General features: G+C 39.7%; 1 protein-coding gene across 1 annotated transcript in view; it reads right to left on the reverse strand.

Annotated features, from left to right (window-relative positions):
- The window catches only part of LOC127669838 (STAM-binding protein-like), a gene marked incomplete at its 3' end in the record, with an annotated part of 68,162 nt that extends 45,620 nt beyond the window's left edge, over positions 1-22,542 (reverse strand). The window contains exon 1 of the mRNA XM_052164091.1: positions 22,476-22,542. Coding sequence (XP_052020051.1) covers positions 22,476-22,542 — 67 coding nt within the window. The remainder of the gene's footprint in view (positions 1-22,475) is intronic.
- Positions 22,543-25,906: the final 3,364 nt, after the last annotated feature.

Here is a 25,906-nt window from a genome sequence, read left to right on the forward strand (position 1 = left end):
TGTTTAGAACATTTGGTGTTTTGATTATTATGTGACGGGAAGTATTTCTGTTCTGGTCCAGTCTGTTTGGAGTTCTGTAGGCTTCTTGTATATTCATGGGCATCTCTCTCTTTAGGTTAGGGAAGTTTTCTTCCATAATTTTATTGAAGATATTTGCTGGCCCTTTAAGTTGTAAATCTTCACTCTCATCTATGCCTATAATCCTTAGGTTTGGTCTTCTCATTGTGTCCTGGATTTCCTGGATATTTTGGGTTACAAGCTTTTTGCATTTTGCATTTTCTTTAACTGTTGAGTCCATGGTTTCTATGGAATCTTCAGCATCTGAGATTCTTTCTTCTATTTCTTGTATTCTGTTGTTGATATTTGCATCTCTGTCCCCTGATTTCTTCCCAAGGCTTTCTATCTCCAAAGTTGTCTCCTTTTGAGTTTTCTTAGTTGTTTCTACTTCTGTTTTTAGATCCTGGATGGTTTTGCTTAGCTCCTTCACTTGCTTGTTTGTGCTTTCCTGTAATTCTTTAAGAGATTTTTGTGTTTTTTCTTTCATGACCTCAGCCTGTTGACCAAAGTTCTCCTGTATTTCTTTAAGAGATTTTTGTGTTTCGTCTTTCATGACCTCAGCCTGTTGACCAAAGTTCTCCTGTATTTCTTTAAGTGTTTTTTGCATTTCCTCCTTGTTGGCTTTTGTATTTTCCTGGATTTCTTTCAATGATTTTTGTGTTTCCCTTGCAAGGGCTTCTAACTTTTGATCCATTTTCTCCTGAATGTCCTTCATGTGTTCCTGTACCAGCATCATGACCAGTGATTTTAAATCCAAATCTTGTTTTACTGGTGTGATGGGGTATCCAGGACTTGCTGGTAGAGGAGAATTTGGTTCAGATGTTGCCATATTGACTTGATTTCTGTTAGTGACGTTCCTGCGTTTGCCCTTTGCCATCTAGCTCTCACTGAATGTACCACATTTTGTTTACCTGCTTTTCAGTTGAGCACCATATAGGTTGTTCCAAACTTCTGGTTACTGTGAACGCTGTAGCACTGAACAGGTTTGAATAAGTGTATCTGTGATAGGAAGAAGTATCTTTTGGGTAGTATAACTGCATCTTGAAATAGAGAAATCCACATGTTCTTGAGTTATTGCCACTGTGTGGCTCAGTGTTAGAACACCTATTTTCTGGCTTTAGAAACAGCAATCACAGTACGCATTGTGTAGCACCTGGGCAGACAAGATATAATTCCTATTAACTAAACCCTGAGTGAGTTTTATACTGTAGATCATAGAAGAGGAAGGTAATGGAGGCTTCTTCCTTCTGACTGCTAGCAGTACACACTCTAGGGGGTTTGGTAATTCTAAGATTCAATATGAACAGGAGGAATTGGTATGAGTTGCTTCCCAGGCTGATAATGTGAGTTACTCCCGGACTCACATGGTGCAGAGAAAGGACTGATCTTTTTACCTCTATATGCATGCTGTGGTGCCTGTTCACATACATACCTGCAGATACAAAGTAAGTAAAAAGTACCTCAAACAAGTTTATTTAGTATACATTTAGCAAGTAATATTAAATATGATAACAAGTTGCATCAATTTAATAACAGTTTCATAGTTTTTGATAATTGTGATATATGATAATACAGAATCCACTACCTTGGTCATTTATTTTGGAAAAGGATTCCACTTAATTCTTTACCTCAGAAAGGTACACACTCCTGACCCCTTTTCTTAGATGTTTATTACAATGTAATTGGGAAAATGTTTGAGCCTAGATTCCATATTATGTTCCTTGCACATCAAAAGATTTAGGCTGAGGTGCCTATGAACACGGCAGACACATGTCACAGGCAGGATGTGGATGAGGCAGGTGGAAGTCATTCAGTCATTTCTATCTCAGAGTCATTTGAAACCTCCAGGCATAGATAAATGCAGAAAAATATTCCTTTGCAGGATGAGATGTAAAAGGACTTCAACCTGATTGCTGTCAAATTCTCCAGCCTTCACTGTCCACACGGCTGTTGCCATTGGTTTCTGAGATCTCACTAGATTACCCATTAAGTCGTGCTTATTGGATCATAGGGTCTTTCCGTGCATCCCTCCAACTAATTCTAGATTTGGCCTATAATTCCGTTTTTAAAGGGTAAGAAATATAAAGTCAAATTTAGTTCCAATAGCCACTTGCATCCTGGTTCCAATTTTCAATATCAGATGCCATTTTTCTGCATCTTTTGGAGCAGTCCTCATCTGCCTCCCAAGGCCTGGAGGAATCATAGGTAACCCCTGGTCTTCAGTCCTTGAGTTGGAAGGCAGATGCAGCTGGGACTCATTGGCCCCAAGCAGTGTGGACAAGTGAGCAGGCTTGTTAAGTACTGACTTCTCCAGTATCAGATTCTACCCCACTGCGCTGGGAATCCTAGTGAGAAACTGTCAGCTGCCCTCCTCCTTCCTTTTGCCTGCTGGACATCTGCCTTGGCGAGTGGGAAAGGGACGCTGAAGTGGAAAGGGCCAGCCAAGAAAGAATGGCAGGAGGATCAGGACGAGTTCGAGGCCAGCAGAAAGGGCTACAAGAATGAATGTCTCTTGAGCTGTGGTCCTGTGGACCCGAAAACGGTAGGCACATGGAAAGGGAAGCAACTGCTTTGGGGGATTGTGTTCACTTGAAATTTGTCATCTTTCTGGGGTCCTTTTCTCACCACTTCGAACAGTTCCCATTTGGAAAATGTAACTATGCCAGTGCCTTACAGCATGGAATCCGCCTACAGAAAGAACTTGGGCGATTTTTCAGCTTTTAGAAACACACAGAAGCAAATATGCCCAGGGAACAAACCGAAACCCAGGCGATCACATTGCATCTCCTCAGTACTCTCTCCAGAATCTGTGGATTCGCACAGTTGTCCTCTGCAGCTGGACAGGCAGAGTCCAGTGCCCCTGGGAAAAACAAAACAAAACAACAACAACAAAAAAAAAAACAAAGAAAGCATAACCACATACTAAATCATGAGATAAAATAATACACGAGATTTGAAATCACCCTCAGATTTAAGCTCCACATTACAAAGAGACAAGCTGAAAATGCTGCTACTAGGGAACATGGTCCACAGAACTTAAAGTTCCAGAGCTCACCATTATTACTTTCCACCAGTCAGAATGCCAGTGCCACTACGCCCCCTGGTGGGAAGGAGCTTACAGTGCCTACAGCTCCAGGGCCGAATTGGCAGTTTGCAAGTTCTTTTGCAACTTTTCCCTTCTGGCTAGAATTCCTTACTTGGTTCCTACTCCGTGGGAGCCCGCTACCAATGTGGAAAAGTGGGCAGGCACACTAACCACGGATTTCTCCAGGATGTCAAGGCTGGGCTCAAACCCGGATGGTGCCAGTGAGGTGCCATTAGGCTGCTATCTTTGGCTGCTTGTGCACTGGACAAGTACATGCTAGCGGATAACAGAGAGTACTCAGAAAAGATGGCTATGGAGAGGCCAGCAGACAGGTCATAGCTTTAGTGCCTAGGACAACACCTTCCCTGAATCATGAAAGTCTAAAGTCAGACCTACCTTCCCATTGGAGGTTGGATTGCAGTTGCCCCATCTCTGGCGTTTCCATGAATCTTAGAAACATGCGATCCCAGCTGCAATCAGTGCCTTCGAAAAAGGGCGGGCACTACCCTGGACATTCCCTTTGAAATTATCTATTAAAAGACTAAGAAATGACACGGAGCATCGAAGGCAAATCCTATGTTTTATTTTGGAAGCAGGGAGCTGACCTGAAAATAGTTGGCTTCTGGGATCAAAGAGGTTTAGGCACCGATCCTGTTTAGCTCAGACCTTAATCTAAATTGCCAGAAAGGTGCCTGCTGTTCTGTAAGCCTCCCTGCTGCCAAAGGCCAGAGGGCAGCAGCCACAGAGCAGGCAGCTAAGCAATCCGTGATTGAACCACAGGAGTCCTCAGAAAATCCTGAATCTATCCTGGTCTCTGGTGGCCATTTGCTAGAGTTCCCTGGGGAATTTCTGCCACAGGTCGCAGGGTCCTGTGTGTCCTCCCCATGGTGGGGCAGTCTGGAACAGGACCTGGGCTACATCTCCACTGGGAATCATTCTTCTGTAGCATCCTCCCAGGTTCCCAGAGTTGCAGGTTTCTCTGTCTGTTCCTCTGGCTGTGAAATGGTTTGAAATACAGGTATCTTTCAATGCTGCCTGACTGTGATTTCATGGGACTTAAAGGTTGGCCATACCTATCCAGGGACCAAGCAAAGGATATTGACTCTGCAGGGAATCTTAGCTAGCAGGGCACCTGCCCCTGGGATCCTAACAGAGGCATTCAGGAATGCAGGGGATTAACCTGGCCCAGCAATTCTGGTTTGCTTCAGGGAAACCCTATTTTAAATGATTGGTTGCATGTCTTCCCCACTGACAAAAGTGGCAGGGAAAAGAACTTTATAATATTTTACTTTTGAGCCTGCTACTATTTCTATTAGACAGGCTCTGAAGGGAGCACCACTAACTGACAATCCTGATGCCCACCAGCAGGATGCAGAACAGACAGGAGAGCATCCCTGAGCCAGGGTGAGATGTCAGGTTTTCACTCAGATTCCCACAGCATCTACAGGAGGACACTGTCCTTCCACAGACTTGCTTACTGCAGTGTAGCTTTGGTTTGCCCTCTTCTCTCCCCCTAACTCCGTGATTTATGTACTCTTACACATTTGCCTTTTTCACTTCTGTGTCTGTTTTGTGGTTTTGTAAGCACAGGTTTCAGGGTCCTTTGCTTGCCTCCCCTACCTCTTTCAGGATTATGAATACCACCCACAGATGGAGTACAGAAGGCTCAGTGTGATCCATCCCAGGGAACACAGCTGCTGATGTCCTTGTGTGCCTGGACCTAGAGCAGGAGAGCCGGCTTTTTGTTTCTTGTGTGTGAAGAAGCTGTCTTGGGATTCTGCTCCAGTGCCACCTGGCCTCCAGTTCTGCCATGAGCAGACCTAGAGCCAGGGCTTTCTGCCCTTGATATCCTTGACTTAGAAGACCTGTGCTTTGACATTCCCTCAAGGAATGGCTTTCCAATCTTCCTGTCTGTTTCCCTGTAAATATGAGTGCAGTCCATGGCAGCATGGAGCCCAGCTAACCCAGGAGATCCTTGCCTGCCTTCTGTGCAGACACAGAGACTAGGGGATGGATATGTTAAGGGTATTCATCTCAAAAGCAGGACATAAAATGTGAGACAGAAACAGGGGTTGGGGAGTGGGCAGGTGGAGAGGAGAGTCTTTGTCCTGAAGGTTGAGCTCTACACTTAGCTGTTTCCCCCAACCATCTCTCTGTTGGGAACACAAGATGAACATCTGCTCAGGTCTTCAGCTAAAGAAAGGACACTTAACAGGGTTTCCAAGCAGGGCCTGGGGACGTGTGCCTTTAATCTCAGCATGAGGAGGAAGTTCTTTGACTAGGTGAGAGAGGAAGGAGAGACAGGAAGATCTTTGACTAGGTGGTCACCTTGGTCTATAAAGTGATTTTCAGAACAGCCAGGGTTACACAGAGAAACACTCCCTGCGGTTGCTATTCTGTGTTGTCAACTTGAATAAATCTCGAATTATGCAAAATCCAAAATTTGAGGACCCACCTGCAAGGGAATTTGCTTACTTTGTAAAAAGTAATCAATGTCTTTATTGTTGGAAGACTTGCCTTTAATGCAAACCATTTTGAGCTTGAAAGACCCAGTCCTTTAATCAGGATATGGAGCAAGAAAGCCACAGAATTTGTTATTGTGATTGTTGTTGTTCACTTTTTTGTTGTTCTTCAATTTTTAATGCTTTTTACCCTAGTTTATTCAATTTTATCAGAAAGATTTTCCACATCTTCAATTTTATCAGATTATCTTTAAACATCAATTTTCAATTAATTTAGAAATGTGTTTAAATCATCAAATTGATGTGTATAATTTTCCATGAACATCTTTAATTTTACCACTTTTTTCTATATATTTCTTCAATTTTTCAGAAAAATTTTCCATGTAAATCTTCAATTTTATCAGATACTTATCATTCAATTTTCAATTAATTTAGAAACATTTTTATGTCTACCCCCTTTGTGTGTAATTTTCCATGAACAGCTTCATTTTTAACATTTTTCTATTTCTTAAATTTTATTAGACTTATTTTCCATGTAAGCCTTCAATTTTATCAGAAAATATTTTATAATTCCTCTTTCATTTAATTAAGAATTGCTTTTTATCTCTACCCTTTAACTGTGTAATTTTCCATGAAAAGCTTCAATTTTAACACATTTATCTATGTGTTTCTTCAATGTAATCAGAAATATTTTCCATGTAAATCTTGAATTTTGTCTGAAAATATTAATAATTCCCTTTTAAATTAATTATAAATGTTTTTGTCTACCATTTTATCTGTATAATTTTTAAGATAATTTTAATTTTTAAAACTTTTCCTACATATATTTTTAAACTTATCAGAACTATTATCCATGTAAATCTCTAATTATATCAGAAAAAGTTAATAATTTCTCTTTTAAGTATTTTAGATGTTTAGATATCACCAAATTTATCTGTATCATTTCCATGAACATCTTCCATATTAACACTTTTTTCTATAAATTTCATCTATTTTGCCTTCAATATTTTTAACATCTTCAGTTCTAACAGAAGATGCTTATAATTCTTCCTCAATTAATTTAGTAATGTTTTTATGTCAACCAATTTATCTGTATAATTTTCCATGAACATCTTCAATTTTATCACTCTTCATATATATTTCTTCACTTTTATCAGAAATATTTTCCATCAACATCTGCAATTTTCAGAGGTCTATAATTCAGTTTTAAATTAATTTAGAAATGTTTTTATGCCAACCAATTTTTCTGTATAATATGTACATGAACATCTTCAATTTTATTACTTTTTTCTAAATATTCCTTCAAATTTATCAGAAATGTTTTCAATCAACATCTTTAATTTATTAGGTGTTTTATAATCCATTTGTCAATTAATTTAGAAATATTTTTCATCTTCCATTTTATTTGTATAACATGAAAATCTTCAATTTTATAAGAAAATGTTTCTAATTCCTTTACATTTTGGAAAATATTTTTATGTCTAACATTTATCTGTATTATTTTCCATGAAAATGTTCAAGTTTAACAATCTTTCTATATATTTCTTCAATTATATCAGAAATATATTTGACATATATGTTCAATTTTATCAAGCATATTTTGACTCAGCTCTTTTTTTTTATGCTGTCATGGCCAATAGCCTGTGTTTATTCTCTGGAACCCATATGATCAAAGGAGAGAACTCATCCCACAAGTTGTCCTCTGACCTCCATGCTTGTACTGGTATGCCTATGCATGCCAAATAAACACACGCACACACACACACACACACACACACACACACACACACACACAAGCAAATCTAATTTAGAAAAGGAGAAATCTCATGACACCTTGAAATAAACAGGATTCCTTAGACTTTTCCATCTCTCTCACCAAAGAAATTAAATTACCTTTTACCAAGCATTTCCCTTGGACTGGTTCATATCTTCATATCTAAATGTCTTTATTGTAGGAGTCAGATGTCATAAATTTTCTGTGTCTGTCTCCAGTCAGACATTTCTAGACCATGGTTGTAGTTTTGACTAATTTTTTTCTTATGTGTTTGACTCAACTCTTTAGAAATATTTCTATGTCTACCATTTTATCTTTATTATTTTTTTAAAAATCAGAAATATATAGAAAATACATTAAATTTGAAGAATTTGATGGAAGACAATAATTTGAAAATGGTAAATATAAAAAAATCTTAACTAATTGTCAAAGCACATAGAAAGTTTTTCTGATAAAATTGGAGATTTTGATGGAAAATATTTGTGTTAAAACTGAAAATATTTTTGTTAAAACTGAAATTTTTCTTTACATGGGATTCTTATTAAAGATTTCTCCTTTCACATTCCCCTAGAAACAAGTCTCAGCACTCTAGGACAGCTTGTCACAGAACCAGAAGTCATACATATGGAAAAAATTGACTTTTAAATGTAAACCAATAATCCAGTGTAAAACAATAAACTTGTTTGCATCATTAAAACACATAATTGGGCACAGTATTACGCAAACTAATGTGTTGCCTCCAGATATTCTGCTTTCTCTCAGTCCAAATCCACTGAAAGAAGCTCATGACTATAAAATAGCAGGAAATGATTAAACTGTGACGCTAATAAACATTCCTGCTTATCATAATTTCTGAAAGCTGAGGATTCTATTACATTAGTTGGTTCATCCCCAAAGATAGGAGCTGGATCCTCCTAAGCTATTCTGCTGTGAATTTTTACATTTTCGTCTTATTGGCCATTGTGGTATAACTTGGGGACATAATGAGACCATTAACAGTCAGGGAGGAAATATTTCCCAGTTTATATCCGTTCAACACTTACTCCCTGTTTGTTTTTCTAGATACAGTCGCTATCAGCCTATAGTAACTCAGAGCAAAATATTCTTTTGACACCTTACATTCTCAACTCTCCTCTGACAACCTTATCTGTGTGAATGATACCCTAAGCTTCCTGAGCAGATTGTGTGTCACACAGATCTTTTATGCCCCATAAAACTGTCAAAATCAGAGACCGGACCTATTTTCCAGATCTAGATTATTTTGATCTTTCAGTTGGATGAATTTTTCAGTCTTTTGATGATGGTTTGCCATGCATGACTATTTAATCCACAGTTATGAGCCTAAAATCCATTATAGGGCATCTGGTTATGACCACTGAATATGGGTGCGTGGGGACTGTGCCATATTTCCGGGTTTCTTTAGCTACATGTTTTGGAACTCTGAAGCCACGTGGGACCCTGTGCAGTTGTTAGCAGTCCTGGAGAGGCCATCTGTGTGGTCACAATAAGCATGCGTATGTAGGCAACCAAAACACCTGGCTGCTTAGATATCCAAATCTTTACAGGCTGATGGGTGAACTGAGATCCACAGAGAAAGCATTTCAAGTGTGTGCCAAAGTCTTTAGTTTCTCACTGTATTCCAGGTGTGCTCTCTTTCTCTTTGGTCCTCAGCCTGGTCTGTGCATTTTGTATGCCTTCTCACTTTCCAAGTTCACTTGTGTTACTCTAGCTGGAGAGGCTAGGGTATGTCACAAACACCTTCCTCCCAAATGTGGTTATCAAGAAGCAGGAAAATATAAATGGAGAAACTGACCACTCACCTGATGCCCAGTGAGAGAAATGAGCTGCAAGATGACCTAGCAGTCGTCAGAGATGGGTTCTTGGACTATAGGTATTCACTTTTGCAAATCCTATGGTGTCATTCTTGGGTCTGCAATGTCCCACTCATATTTTTCAGGTCTTCTGTTCAAGACCTGGCTGCACCTCCAGATTGTCACTATGCCCAATCTTACGTTCATAAATGCTTCTCCAAGGAAGTGTGTACCTTGGTACAATTTGGAAACACTTAGCAGTTTATATATTTGTCTTGTTCTTCGTTCTCATCCCCACAATAACTTGTAATTTCTGACTGACTTTGCACCCGAGAACATACTGGGATAGACTGCGTTCCCAATCCTACTGAGTGACCACATGCAACTAGGGCATCCTCCACTTGGATTCATAACCTTTGTCTGCCTAGTGTCAGCATAATATGTTTTATAATCACCAGAATTTGACACTACACAGGATCCAGGATATTGTACTCCATGGTGTGTTCTTTGAGGACCACCCTGTGCTGATGTGATGCTTTAGGCCAGTGTTCATGGGAGTCTACACTCCTAGGGACAAGTCCTACCACAGTGCATATTCTTTCTATGAGAAGCTGAAGTTAGGTCATGAGCAGGTAATATCACACCTACAGAGATTAGAAAATGAGAACAATAAAACCTCAGAGAAACTACAAGAAGCTCAAGAAAAAGAAATGCTTCTACTGCTAAGTGCCTTTCAGTTCACCAGTTGTGGAGTGGTCGTTTCTGCCTTTGTTTTTTGACTGCACAATCTGTAGCCCTTATTTTATGCCTCCTGCCTCTTGCCCAACAGATAACTCTGTGGGATTTGGACTAAGTTTTGCTAAATGTGAAATCCCAGCTTGGTCTTGTCAGCCTCATCAGCCTTGAGAATAAAAAAAAAGTGTGTTTCCAGAACAAGAGGCCACTTCTTCTACCTCATTTGATGTGTGGATTATGTTTTGGGTATTTCAGTTTTCCAGGCTAATATTCACTTATTAGTGAGTGCATACCATGATTGATCTTTTGAGACTGGGTTACCTCACTTAGTATGATGTTCCCCAACTCCATCTATTTACCAAAGAATTTCATGAATTTTTAGGGAGTGGGGGGCCAGAAAGGGGGAAATCATTTGAAAAGTGAATAAAAAATATATCATATAAACAAAGAAATGAAAAAAAGGAAAGAAAAGAAAAGAAAAACAAAAACAAAAAAATGTGTGGTAGATCTGGGCTCAGGCACGGTTTAGAGATCTGACTGATATGGAACAGGTATATAGAATATCCTCACCTTGGCTCAACTGTTCTATCTTGAGAATATTTATCCTCTACACAATTATTTGTTGTTTATAGGATTTCTCTGTGTTACGAAATATTCTTATGGTCTCTAAGACTACTGCTACAGACAAAGGCTTTACCACACTGATTATTATAGCCTTTCACTCTGGATAGTTCTATTATGTATTCATAGATAACTGTGTAGTGAAAAGTTCTTATCACATTGATTACATTTCTAAGATTTATTTTCAATATGTATTCTGTTATATATTCAAAGATGACTTTGCTATATATAGGTTGGGAACAAGTTAGAGAAACTTGACCTAAGGGCTGCCTTTTTGTTGCCAAACTACATTTAATCATGAGTTGAAACTAAGTATAAGTCCCAGGTCTTAGGGGACCTATGTACTTAACAATATCTGGCCAAATTTTTTTTATTCATGTTTTGTTCCTAATCATAAAATCTGGTATTCTTGTTTTAGTCCTAAAAATGAACTATTTTTTTCCTAACCACAAAAGAACAAATGACTATGAAAGGCTAGACCATAAAACCTGCATTCTGTATCATTTGACTTAGATTAACAGGAAAAGGACATCCTGATTGGTGGTAAACATGGCTCTAACTTGGCATGGATGTTTTTCCTTTTCAGATTTGGAATCTATATCACTTTCTGGCTTAGGGAGAGGGAGTGGTGTGTTGATGCAACTAACCTTCTGAGTATATTGCTGTGGTCCTATTTAGTCAGTAGCAAGTTGTCTACAAAAAAATCTTATCATTTGCATTGTAATGGTATTGTAATTGGGTCGGACCTCAGTGGACTTCATAACATAAAGATTTTTATCACATTGCTGAAATTCATTGAATTTCTCTCCAGTTTGAACAGTGTCATAAGGATGAAACTGATACAGGTGTGCAAAAGCTTTAGTATATGGACCATTCCAAAGCTTTATTATATTCACATGGTTTCTCCCCAATACAAATTCTTACATGATAAAGAAGAACTGTGCAAAGGCTTCACCATATTAAAATCACACACAGGGTTTCTGTCTTCACATTTCTATTGATATAAAGAGACATCATGAACAAGGCATCTCCTATAAAAACAAGCATTTAATTGGGGCTGGCTTATAGTTTCAGAAGTTTAGTCCATTTTCTTTATAGCATGGCAGGCATGCAGGCAGACATGATTCTGGAGAAGATTCCGAGAGTTCTGCATCTTTATCCAAAGGCAGCTAGGGAGAGAGTGTCTTCCAGGGACCTAATAGGAGGTCTCTTCAGCCCTGGTATGAATTTCAAAGCCCACCACCACAGTGATTCACTTCCTCCAACAAGGTCACATCACAATATAACACTACTCACTCAGCTTAGCATATTTAAATTACCATATTCCATCGCCTGGCCCCCACATGATTGCTCAACCCCTGAGTGTATGGGGATCACACTTAAACATACAGAATACATGAGCTCGAACTCCAAAAGTCCCCATCCTCTATAGCAGTCTCAAAAAAGTTAAGAGTCCAAAGTTCAAAGACTCTTCTGAGATGAATCCTATCATGTAATAGTAATCACATATATTTTTAAAAACAAAAGGGACATCATATGTCTTCATATAAACAGAATACACTTCACCATTCCTAAAGTTCATTGTGAGAAAATACTGTACCTAAAAAAAACCAAAAAAATGGGCCCAAAGTTTCGCCACTGAGCTAACGGCTTGGCTGCTCAAGATACCTTCCTTCTAAGCCAGTGTTGCATCCCTACTGCTTCAACAACACAGTAGCACAGCAGGACAGTAGGACAGCAAGAGCAGGATTTGCACTTAGCAGTTGCCATGTGGTCTCAGGTCTCAGGTGGAGTTCACAGAGAGTCTACGTCCTCCCATATTTAAAAAGAGCCTGGACAGCCAAGCAGTGGTGGTGCACAACTTTAATCCCAGCACTTGGGGTGCAGATTTCTCAGTTCAAGGCCAGCCTAGTCTACAGAATAAGTTCCAGAACAGCCAGGACTACACAGAAAAAAACTGTCTTGAAAATGCAAAATAATAATAATAATGATGATAAAGTACTGATATACACTTTTTCACAGTTTTGAAATCCAGATTCATCAGGTGGGCAATTCTAGTTTTGTTTTGTTTTTCTTTTTTTGTTTTAAAGGAAGCAATGAAGCTCTTCAACGATCTGCTAAGTTTCACCACCGCCTTCCCAATGGCAAAACTGTTTCAAAATGACTCCCAAAGCAATGAGCGGGACAGAAAGGAAGAATACACGCAGACATAAAGAATAGTGAACCACCAAGGTAAGACAATAGAAAAAAAATCGGGTAAGCAGATCAGGACTACCTTGTCCCCCAAAACACACACACAAATGCACATGCACACACACAGACACACACACACACACATGCACACATGCACGCAGGCAGGCACACACACATGCACACAAACACACACATAAACACATACACACAAACACACACATACACACATACACATGCAAGCAGGCATGTACACAAACACACACACACACACACACACACACATGCAAGCATGCCCACAAACACACACACACACACACACACACACACGGACGCACGCACACACACATACATACACACACATACACACATGCACGCACGCACGCATGCACACAAAAACACACATAAACACGCACACAGATACACATACATGCACACACACACACACACACACACACACACCTCTCAAAGACTGTGGCACAATTTTACACTTAAGACTATCTGCATTGGACACGGACTACTGCGCAGGATGAACTTCCTGCAGCTTCCCTACACTCACAACTTGCCCACAGCGCCACACCCCATAGGACAGAACCTTCCCAATGGCTGCAAGCAACAAGGGAAGCTGGAAGAGAGGAAGGCCACACTTCCCTGTCACTGTGACGGGCATGCAGGGAGTTGTGGTCCTTATAGTGATGCATGCTGGGAATTGTAGTATTTGAACCTCTAAGTGGAGTGAGTGTGTGTGTGTGTGTGTGTGTGTGTGTGTGTGTGTGTGTAGATCCAGGTGTGTTCCTCAGAACCCGAGGGCTTCTGGGAAGTGTGGTTTGCAACCCGCTTGCGGTTTTACCAGCTACTGTGGCCCTGGGAAGTGGTGGTGCACACCTGTAATCCCAGCACTCTGGGAGGCAGATGCAGGTGGATTTCTGAGTTCGAGGCCAGCCTGGTCTACAGAGTGAGTTCCAGGACGGCCAGGGCTATACAGAGAAACCCTGTCTCAAAAAAAAAAAACAAAATACAAACAAAAACAAAACAAAACAAAACAAATAAAAATAATTATAATGGCATAGTTAATAATATTAATAATATAGTTAGCAATAATAATTATAATACACTTAATAATGATAATATAATTAATAATAATGATATAGCTAATAATAATGATGATGATGATAATAAAGTTAATGAAGTTAATAATAGAGTGGAGTTAATCGGCTTGAAGCCTCAGTTTCTTGTCTGTTTATGGCAGAATTCTGGCGGATATAGTAAATAATAATAGTAACAATAATGAAGTCAATAGTAACAATCCTAGTCATGTAGTTCGTAATAGCAATAATAATGACGTAGTTAATAATGAAAATAATAATGACGTAGTTAATAATAGTAATAATGATTTAGTTTTTAGTATAGTGGAGTTAATGAATTTCAAGCCTTATTTTCATGTCCGTTTCATGACAGAATTTTGGTGGCTATAGATAATAACAGTGATAATAATAATAGTAATATAGTTAATAATAATATAGTTAATAATCCTAATAGTACATGTTCGTGGACCGGCAGAAATCTTTTCCATAGGCGTGAGCTATTATTAATTGATTTTCGTATATGTTTAATAATAGCAGGAAAAGCATATTAATAGCAGGAATCTTTTGTAAAATGAATCAGTTTCTAGTAAAAAAAAAAACTGACAAAAGATAATTTTGTATCAAAGTTGAATGGGGATTATCTTGTAACTCGCAGTTCAGTACTCTCTTTATTCCAGTCTTGACTGGATTCTGTACATTGAAATACTATTTAGCATATAAATTTAAAGGAGTAGAAGCCTTTTTCAGTTTAGATGCCTTGGAGCTAGAATAAATAATAAACAAATATGGATCATTTTTTCTTGTGAATCTCTGGCTTGTAAACATGTTGTGTTACAGATGGGTTTGGAGAAGGTGTTTCGCTCAGATATTGCTTGAGGATCTTCAGACCATAGCCACTCTAGTGACCAGGGCTGAGTGGATGGATCGAGGACAGTTAACCTGCGAACTCTTCCAGTCTGGTTACTGAGCCATGGCCATGCTAAGCCTGGATCTGCTACATTGTACTGAATTCTAGTAGGATTGTGGGGACCAAGAAAATTCCAAGGGGTGCAAGAGCTAAATTCCCTTCCTAGACACCCCCCTTGACCTTAGGGGAGCTTCAAACACATCCTGAAAAGAATTGGAAAAGGTATCCTAAATTAAATACGAGTCCAATGACTAGTTCACAGACTGACCTCCAAGAGCTCCCAGGGAATGGAGTCTGGGTAATCAGAAGGTTATTTAACTCTGAAATGTCCAGGGACTTTGTGTTGTTTGTAACATTCCATGATCATTTTGTGCTTTTCAAGACACTGAAGTACATTGTGTCTTTATATGCAAATGACTGCAAGTTATGGTATTTAATGAACTATTAAAGTAAACAAACCACACTGGGAATCAGAAGGAGACCCGGGAGATCAAGGACCAGTCTCAGCACCAGGTACAGCATCTCTTTCCCTTCCCAACTCAGGAGAACAGGAAGGAAGGGATTTCCTGCTCAGCAGGAGACTTCAGCATTAAAACTTCTTGTGGAAATCCATCCATCAAGAACACAGAGTGAAGGAGGGAGGAGGTTTTTTCCCACTGAGCAGGATAACCAAATATACACAGAGAAAACACAAGCAAATACAAAAAGAAAAGAAAATTTGCCTTCCTACAGATCTCAGGTCTGCAGATCTCACCTGAGAGAGCATAGTCCTTAGAGTTCCACTCCCCTCCTAAGTCAGGCATCTCTGAACTGTGAAACCCCAGAGGCTGCTGTTGCAGAGGGATTAGCCATGTCTGCATCCCATCTGACAACGTCCCTAGGCTCTTTCACATCTATGGATGTGGAACCCATGGATGTCCTAGAGTGGGACAAGATGATTAGCTGTCCCAGTTACTGCAATTACCTTACTGATCTGCTCCGCTCAGGGAATGTTCCTTTAAAACCTATTACACAGGGGATTCAATTCATTGTTATGAGAGTAGCTACTTATCTTCACCATCTCTCTGCACACAGACTCCACCTAACACCCTTGGAAGTGCTCAGATGATTAAAGGACCAGATCATCTGAAAGTCTTTTTGGCAAATTTCTCTACTCAATACAAAAAGAATTTTTCTTATTTTGAGACAAGGTCTCCTTTTGCAGTCCTTGCGTGTCCCAGAATTATTATGTAGAACAGACTGACCTTGAACTCAGAGACCTGCCTTCTTCTTATGTGCTAGGTTTAAAGGTGTGCACAAGCATGCCTGGCTCTGGAAATCCTTATTTAATTATAAATTTAAGAGGCATTTGCCTGTTCCTCAGATATCATCCACGAGCCACATTTGTTTGTTGGATGTGGCAGTCAACTTTTCACAGTAACATCTGAAATGAGGGTGTCTTAAAGAGAAATGTTTTATTCTTCCCTGGAACTGACATCCTGTCATCACTTGGCGGTCAATTCAGAAGGTCTAAAATCAGATTGTTCCTTTCTTGCCATTGTAACCTGCAGATCACCTACCACCCATGTCCCCCAACATGAACCCAGGCTTCCACTTTACAATCTTATTGAAAACAATATAAGAAATTGTAGTGGGTGGGCAACTCTTTTCTCCCTAAAAAGCCTGTTAGTGTTCACACCCCAACCCCTAATGAAACTCCACCCACAAGGAAATTCCTCTGAATTGATTAGTGACCACTTCCTACCCCATATTCAAATTCTGTCTTTGCCCTTGAAATACAATTACATAAGTTGTGGAGAGGAAAGATTTCAATTCTGTGCACTTTACACATCAGAATCCAATGATTTTACATAGATTTAAGGAAAAATTCCTTCACGTATCAATTGAAAAGGCAGGAGGACAAAAGAAAGCAGCTTCAAGGCTCCTGGGCACGTGGGGCACAGTCCCAGCACAGAAGCCCACAGGGGCAGAATGAGGTTCTTGCTCAGGTTTGCTCTGCCTTCTCCCATTGAATATAGTGAGGGATTCCAAGGCTTATTCTCTTAGTCTTCCCACAGTGCTTGGGTGTCTTTTATTTCCAGGTTCCCCAATCCTGTAGCCTCAGTCATTTCTGGGAGCGCCCTTGGCTCCAGGATTCACCTGGGTCAAGCATGTCTCCACTGTGGTGGGCGCTGTCATCTTCTGGCTCGTTCAGAGCCCATTGGACCCTTCTCCTGGATGTGACTCCTACTTCTTGAGGACCCCAAAGTCTCTCTGAACTCTCAGCCATTGGCTCCTCTTCATGTGGCTCTCTATAGCGTTTCTGTCCCCTCTCTTCTCCAAATGCAGCTTCATCCAGCAGTGTGGCTATGCTGGGGTTCCCAGGCCCACAGCACCAGGGGTGCTGGCAGGAGGGATGACTCAAGGCCTCAAAATCATCCATTGCCCAGGCCCATGCCTCTTCTCAGGTCACGTCTGGAGGCATGTGGGACTCTGGGTGGTCCTTCCTTCCAGGCAACTCTTCCAAGGGTGATGCAGAAGCCATAGCTTCATATTCTCAACCAATAGCAGAGTTTAGCAGGTGACTTTCTCCAGATTACAATCTGAGAAAATTTGAAAAGATAATTAATATATATATATATATATATATATATATATATATATATATATATATATATATATTTATCTGCTATATTATATCCTGTATGTTTCTTCTTGTAATATGTATTTAATATATTTATCTCAGGAGTGGTGGCAGATTTAGCCTATATATTACTAGTATCAACAGGTGAGGCTGCTAAATCTATAGAGATAAATTTATCAAATACATTCAACTGATATCTGTTTTATGATAGCTGCCTTGTGTATTTTGCCTGTATTCAAAGACAGAATGGCATTTCAGTGACTGTGGATGTAGCACAATAGCAAACACTGAGGAATAGACCTTCTTCTCATCACCTCAGGGATCCTTCTCCCATATTGACCATACTATGGATCCCAAATCAACAGATACCAGAAAATTGAAATGACACCTTGTACCTTGTCAGAGCACCATGGGTTAAAGCTGCCCTGCAACAACAGCAGAAACAACAGAAAGTCTACACAACTCTCTGCTCACTGATCTCTAGGTCAGGGAAGAAATAAAGGAAGACATTCAGTTCTTTCTAGAATGCAACTAAATGAAGGCACATTTATGAGACACAATGAAAAGAGTCCTAAGTTCATAGTGCAATGCCTAAATAAAGAAATTAGAAAGTTCTCATATTGGAGACATTTAAGTCATATTAGTTAGGATTCTCTAGAGTCATAGAGCTTATGGGATGTCTCTATAAATGAAGGTAATTAATTGTAATGACTTACAATCTGCAATCCAACCAACCCAACAATTAGCAACTGTGAATGGGAAGTCCAATAGTCTAGTAGTTCCAGCTGATATTCTGTGCAAGCTGGAATCCTGAAGAGGTAGGTTGCCACACATGTGTTGGCAAGTCAGAGCAAGCAGGCAGAGAATGAGCCCTCCTCCCATTGTCCATATATTGGCCTCCATCAGGATGTGTGGCACTCAGATTACAGGTGTGTGCAACCAGGTTTGGATCTGGAACTTGCTTTGTCCCAGGTTGACTTTGAACTCACAGAGATCTGATTGTCTAAGTCTCCCAGGATTAAAGGCATGGACTATTTTGCCTGGGGCTAAGCTTTGCATAGCCAGTCTGCTTCAAGATCTTCCTGCTAAGATCTAGATCAGAAGCCTGTGCCTTCCTGCCTCAAGATCTGGATCACAGGTGTGGCCTCCACTTCTGGATTATCCTTCATTTCACACGTAGTCAAGTTGGCAGCAAGGAATAGTCATCACAATAAAACACCTGAAAGCTCTAGGAAAAAAGGGAAGAATCAGCACCCCAAAGAGGAGTAGAAGGCAGGAAATAATCAAAATTGGGGCTGAAGGGAATCAGTTAGAAACAAAGAAAACAGTGCAAAGAATCAACCAAACCAAGTGCTGGTTCTTTGAGAAAATCAACAAAATAGACAAACCTTAGTCAAATTACCAAAGTTATAGAGATACAGACTCCGAAACAAAAACCGAAATAAAAAGGGAGGCCTGACAGCTGACAGTGAGGAAGGTCAAAGAATCATTAGGTCTTACTTCCAAAACCTGTCATCCACAAAATTGGAAAATCTTAACAAAATGGATGATGTTCTATACAGATACTACTAACCAAAGTTAAATCAAGATCAGGCAAGCTCTTTAAATAGCCCAAAACCACTAAAGAAAGAGAAGCAGTCATTTCAAGTCTCCCAGCCAAAAAAGGCCCAGGGCCAGTGGGTTTTGGTGCAGAATTCTACCAGATGTTCCAAGAAGAGATAATTCCAATACTCCTCAAACTATTCCACAAAATAAAAACATTTCCAAACTCATTCTATGAATCCACAGTGACCCGGATACCTAAACTATACAAAGTCCCAACACAGAAAGAAAATGTCAGATCGATTTCTTTAAGAACATTGACACAAAAATACTCAATAAAAATTCTCACAAACTGAGTCCAGGAACACACCAAAGAAATTATCCATCAAGATCAATAGTCTTCATTTCAGGGATGTATGGATGATTCAATATAAGAAAATACATCAAAGTAATCCACTGTATAAATAAACTGAAAAAAAATCCCCTCAGGATTATCTCATTAGATACTGAAAAAAATCTTTGATAACATCTGATACATCTACATTTTAAAGAAATTTTTAAAAATCAGGTATACAGGGCACATACCTAACACAATCAAAGCAATATACAGCAAGCCAATAGCTAAACTCAAACTAAATGCAGAAAAATTTATGCTTTTCTACTAAAATCAGGGACAAGACAAGGCTGCCCACACTGTCTCTATCTATTCAACCTAGTACTTGAAGTTCTAGCCAGAGCAATAAGACAACAAAAGGAGTTCAAGTAGATACAACTTGGAAAGGAAGAAATCAAAATATTGCTATTTGTGGAGGATATGATAGAATACAGAAGCAACCCAAAAATTCGATCAGATATCTCCTACATCTGATAACACCTTCACCAAAGTGTCTGGATACAAATTTACTCAAAGAAGGCAGCAGCCCTCCTGATAAATGGTCCTAGAAAGAAATATCTTGTTGCGACTTTAACCAAGCAGGTAAAAGATCTGTATGAAAAGAACTTCAAGTCCCTGAAGAAAGAAGTTGAAGAAGATATCAGGAGATGGGATGATGTATCATGCTCATGGATGGATAGGGCTAACCTAGTGAAACTGGCCATTTTATAAAAAGCAAACTATAGATTCAATGTAATCCCCATTAAAACTCCACCTCAATTTTTTTACAGACCTTGAAAGATCAATTCTCAACTTGATATGTAAAAACAAAAAACCTAGGATAGCCAAAACTGTCCTGAACCATAATAGAACATTGGGAGAAATCACAGTCCCTGATATCACTCAGTACTACAGAGTAATAGTAATAAAAACTGCTTGGTATTGGTGCATAAACAGACACATTGATCAATGGAATTGAATGGAAAACCAAGAAATAAACCCACACATCTATTGACAATTGATATTTGATACAGAAGCCAAAACCATATAATAGAAAACTGAAAGCTCCCTCAAATGGTGCTGGACTAACCGGATGTCTCTCCATGTAGAGGAATAAAAATAGATCCATACTGATCATGCACAAAACTAAAGTCCAAGTACATCAAGAAACTCAATATGAAACCGGATGCACTAAATCTCATGGAAGAGAAGATGGGACATACCCTTTATTGCATTGATAAAGGAGACATAACCCTGAACAAAAAACCAATGGTTCAGGCTCTAAGATAAACAACTGATAAATGGTACCTCATGAAACTGAAAAGCCTTTGTAACACAAAGGACACTTTCAATATAACAAATCATCAGCCCACAAATTGGGAAAGGATCTTTACTAATCCTACATCTGAGAGAGGGCTAATATCAAAAATTTACCAAAAAAACTCAAGAAGTTATAAACCAACAATCCAAAGAATTCAACAACAAAAAAGTGGGGGTAAGGTGTAGAACTAAACAGATTTTCTCACAAAAATACTTAAAGGAATACTCAAGTTCCTTAATAATCAGAAAAAAGAAAATCAAAACACTCTGAGATTCCATTTTACACCCACAGAATAGCTAAGATCAAAAACTGAAGGGACAGAACGCGCTAGAGCGGATGTGGAGCAATGGGAACACTCCTCCGCTGCTGGTGGGAGTGCAAGCTTTTACAACCAATTGGAAATCAATTTGGTATTTTCTCAGAAAAATGGGAATAGCTCTGCCTTAAGACCCAGCTGTATCACTCTTGGGCAAATACCCAAAAGAGGCTCCAACACCTCACACAGACACTTGATCCATCATATTCATAGCAGCTTTATTTGTAATAGCCAGAAACTGGAAACAACTTAGATGTCCCTCACCTGAAGAAAATAGAGTATATCTACAAAATGGAATATTGTTCAGCTGTCAAAAACCAAGACATCACGAATTTTTCAGGCAAAGGGAAGAATTTGGAGAATATCATCCTGAGTATAGCAGCTCAGTCCCAATAGGTCAGCCACACAGGTGATGCAAGTTTAGGTAGATAATTGTTCCTCATGGACATGCATGTAAATATTCTCTGTTGTAAACTTCTATTTCAATTATTTGAATTTTTGTGTGAAATAATGATGAACTTTGTAACATGTGATTATGTATTGTGAAAAACGTATAAGTGCTGAAGACAAAGAAAAAGAGCTCCTCACTCTTTTTCTTTTCCTCACTTAGATTTAGGGTAGAAATTTTCCCCTTCCTCACTTAGACTAGGAATTTTTGGTTTTCCCCAATCAGACACGATTTTTTTCCCTTTCCCTGCTTAGGATCTTTCAGCTTTTCACCTTAGATAAATTTCATAGGAAATTTTTTTGCAACTTAGTATGAAATTCTATAACCACTTCTCTAAGTGACCCATTTTCTTTCCCCACTTCCCACAAGCAGGCTGTAAGTTAGACCTCAGCAGTTCCTGCTGAGATAGAACCAAGGCCACACTGCTTAATCCTATTAGGTGGCAGGTGTTAATCACCTAAGCCAGCAGTCTTTTACCCTCAGAAAGAACAAAAAAAAGGTTTTTAGGACTTTTCAGGAGTTATCCTCAGCATTTCCATAGTTAGAGTGCTAGAAAGCCCTGAGATCCCCAGCATCAGAGTCCTGCCTACTCTGTGACTACACCACTTCCTCTGGAGGTCAGGAGGCTCCTAGCACATTTGCAGGTTCCTCTCTCATGTAAGCCTCTGTTTTTATTCATTTTTAGGAACCCCCTCAGGCTCCCGTGTGTGGTCACATCCTTTCTGGTCCGGAGGTAGTGGGAAGTGCTTCAGCAGAGCCAGGCCAGAGACTTCTGGGCAGAGCAGATTTCTGTGTGACAATAGCTGCCAGTGGCTCTCAGACTGTTTGGAAGATTTTGATTTTTTTCAGCCTAGGCCTTAGCCTGTGTACTTCCCTTTTGCTGAAGGTGGGACAGTGCTGGGTGACATCTGGACTCCACTACAGTTGGGAGGTCTGCAGTGTGGTGGTGCCTGGATAATGTTGTGCCTTTTCAGCAGGGCCCAGACTATGGCCCATAACTGAAGATGAACTCCATATTCCCCAGAAATTCAGGTCTCATCCCTGCCATGTACAAACTGGCTTTGAGGTGTGGCTTGGCAGCCTCCTCCATCCTTTCCTCAGCTGCCCTCCAGAGCCCTGACCTACAGTGCACACTATTTTTCAGTTCTTTCTCTTGGATAATGGCAGACAAGCCATTGACCACAGCCACCATGTTTACTGACATCTCTTCCTGGATAGACTATAAACAGGTGAGCTGGCTGTCCGGCCGGGCTGTGCGTCATGCCACCCAAGCTGCTGAGCAGGCCCTGCTTTCCTAAACTGTGTAGTTGAGAACATCTGAAACAAGGAAACCAGTCCAGGGGACAAGAATCAGGTCTCTTAATGATGTCTGAACAGTTTATACCAAAGAACCCAGTTTGTGGTCTGTAAGAGTGAGAGAGGCTGTGAATGCTTCCAGTAAATTAGGAACAAAGCCTTAGCCTTCAAAGACCTTAACATGATGATGATGATGATGATGATGATGATGATGATGGTGATGATGATGATGATGACGATAAAACAACCTTTGTTCTCTGCCTTGCTACCTTTTCTCAGGAGATTTCTCCTTAGTGAGCTTCTTTCTCTTAAAGAAGCTCCTTGCAGGCTGTTTGTGGACTTTCTCTTGGAAATGGATTCTGTCACCGCACAGAGCCAGCTCAACTCCTGCCTTTTTTCTTGGAAGACTAAATTCCAAGGCTCAGTTCGTAGAGGAGGACACTGTTCTCTCTGATGCCAACAACTGTGGGGCAGCTGTCGTGGCAGTATCTGTTTTCACATGTCTGCACAATGATGCTACAGAAGGAAGATAATATGTGTGTATTATAAAAGAAATCTTAAATTTTATTAGGTCTCAGTATTTTTGATAAGGAGAATAATGCAAAATGTATACACATATACATTTATAAGTATATAGAAACACACATACACACACAGAGAGAGAGAGAGAGAGAGAGAGAGAGAGAGAGAGAGAGAGAGAGAGAGAGATAGTATCTTAGAATACTTTGGATCTCTATGACTGAATTTCTGGTTCTTATCTATTTCATGGGACACGTTTTGGTCCTTTCTCTATGTTGCTGCATCTCCTCTGAATCTATACTCAATGGAAGAGTCCTGGCTGATAGGTAGTAAAGAGATAGAATCTTACTATCTGGGTCTGATCTGACACACAGAGATCTGATCATACTAAGTGTGAGATCACAGACCACAACATAGGAGAAGAAACCACCTCCCTAGATGGTGAGAACCATATACTTCTAGAAAAAATTCCAGAACAAGATTTGCATAATTTACCTTTTGTGCAAGTTTGTCCTTTGCATACAGATTTCTGACTGAAAGTTACATTGATAAAGAACAAAGTAACAGGGAATAAGCATTAAATAAGCCAATGAGTTTCATACTTTGTTCTTTTCCTCATGTTACTGGGAATGGAATTCAGAGCCTCAAGCATGCTGCTCTCACACTCTGACTCTGAGGTACACACACGTCCTCTTTCCTTAATCTTTTCCTGAGAGTATTAGTATCCTCAGATATCAGGATTATGGGGCAGAAAGGAATAGCATCTCAGAGACAGTGAATGATCAGATTTCAAATATGAGAAAACGTACATTCACTAATCCCAGAATCATAGATATTTGGTTACTATGGATTTCTAAGAAGGGGGTGATGAAGCTGAACTGCCAGGAGGGTAAGGAAAAAATGATAAAAACCAATCAGCACTGTGTCCTGACTGAAAACACGGCCTTGTTTACTTGCACAAAGATACATACACAAAAGAGAGCTGTGTCCTGTCTGTGGGCATGGAGCCCACTCTGTAGATAATTGAGTATTTATTTTAATCCAGTAGGTACCAGTGTGAAAATTTCAATTCTGAAATGAGAAAAGGCAGACTCACAGTTGCACACATTTGCCTCCAAGTCCAAGTTTCCTGTCTCTCATCTCCACCTTTCTCTCCACCTTCCTCCTTTCATTCAATTTTCCATTCCTCATTCCTCTTCTCTTCTTTCTCATATGTCTCTCCCTATCTCTCCCTTTTCTCTTTCCCTTCTTATCTCTCTCTTTTCCTCCCAACTCTCATCTCATCTTCTCTGAAAAATGTTGCCATTCTCTTAGAAACTGTGAACTTATCTTCCTTTTGCAATTCATCATTGTCATCTTTGTCCTCCTTCTAGACCTTGTCATCCCTGTCCAATCTTAATTGCCCTCTAGTTTCTTATTTTTGTCCTTTCTTGTCTTTGATTTCTTTCCCCTTCTCTTCCATCTACATTCTCTCTCTCTCTCTCTCTCTCTCTCTCTCTCTCTCTCTCTCCTCTCTCTCTCTCTCTCTCTCTCTCTCTCTCCCTCTCTTCCTTCTTTCCTTCTTTGTATTCTTTCTCTCGATATTCATTTTCCTTCTATTTTTCATAGTCCTCCTCCTTCTCCTAATCTTCTCAATGTCCTCCACTCTGTCATCTGTGTCCTCCTTCTCTTTCCCCTGTGTGTAAAAAATTCTCTGTCTCACTGTCTCTGGATCCCTTTCTTGCACAATGAATTCTTGCCCATTGATTGTGAGGAACAAGGGACAATAATATAAAACTGGGGTTAGCTTGTTTCTTTAGGACATCAAGTGACAAAATAAAAATTAATCATATTCATTGCTTACCCAACACTACTTTGCCTGAAGAATTCAGAATACAGCCTTGGGAAGGAAGAGACATGGAACTCCCATATAGTGTTTCCTGTTGAATTTCTTCAATCTCTGCCTCTTAAAGTTACTTCTTAAAAGGTTGTCTTAAAAACCAGCAGTGGTGTCATCCTGTCTTTTAAGAGTGGTTGGTGATCATTAGAATATGCACATAAAAGGAAGGCATTCATAGCAATCAGTCAAGACATTCTGTACAAAGACAGTTTTTAAATAGTTTTGAGACATTGGTGATTTTGTACTTGTAAATTCCAGACTTGAATCTCACATACTTACTATTTATACTTGGGGGCACACACCACAGCAATGGATTCAGGGAGCACCACTTGATATCCAAAATGTGTGTGCAGTTCTGCACTTGACCAGAAGGCTGTCTGGGTTGGATGGGTCTGAGAAGACAAAAGAAGCAAAGAATTCTAAGTTAGCCCAGCCAGCTATGCTTGATTCACCAAGGAAGGGAGGCACAAGGAACATTAACAATCTGTTCTCTCCTGTGATTTCCAAAATAATCCTTGAATGTAGACTGCCATCTGTCATGTGCAGCAGTAATGTGGAACCATCTTCTTTGTCCTCCTAATTCATAATGTTCAAAATATACTGCATTTTTCTCATTTAGTGCCTTAGTTAGTGTTTTCATTCTTGTGAATCAACATCATGGTTAATCCAACACTTATAAAGGACAACATTTAATTGGGGCTGGCTTACAGGTACTGAGGTTTGGTCTGTTATCGACATAGCAGAAAGTATGATAGCATTCAGGCAAACATGGTGCCTGGTGAGCATAGAGTTCTACATCTCGTTTGAAAGGCAAAAAGGAGAAAAATGACTCCTCCTCTCTCAAGGAGGACCTCAAAGTTCA

The sequence above is a fragment of the Apodemus sylvaticus genome, chromosome 1 (assembly GCF_947179515.1).
Source record: "Apodemus sylvaticus chromosome 1, mApoSyl1.1, whole genome shotgun sequence".
NCBI classification, from domain to species: Eukaryota; Metazoa; Chordata; class Mammalia; order Rodentia; family Muridae; genus Apodemus; species Apodemus sylvaticus.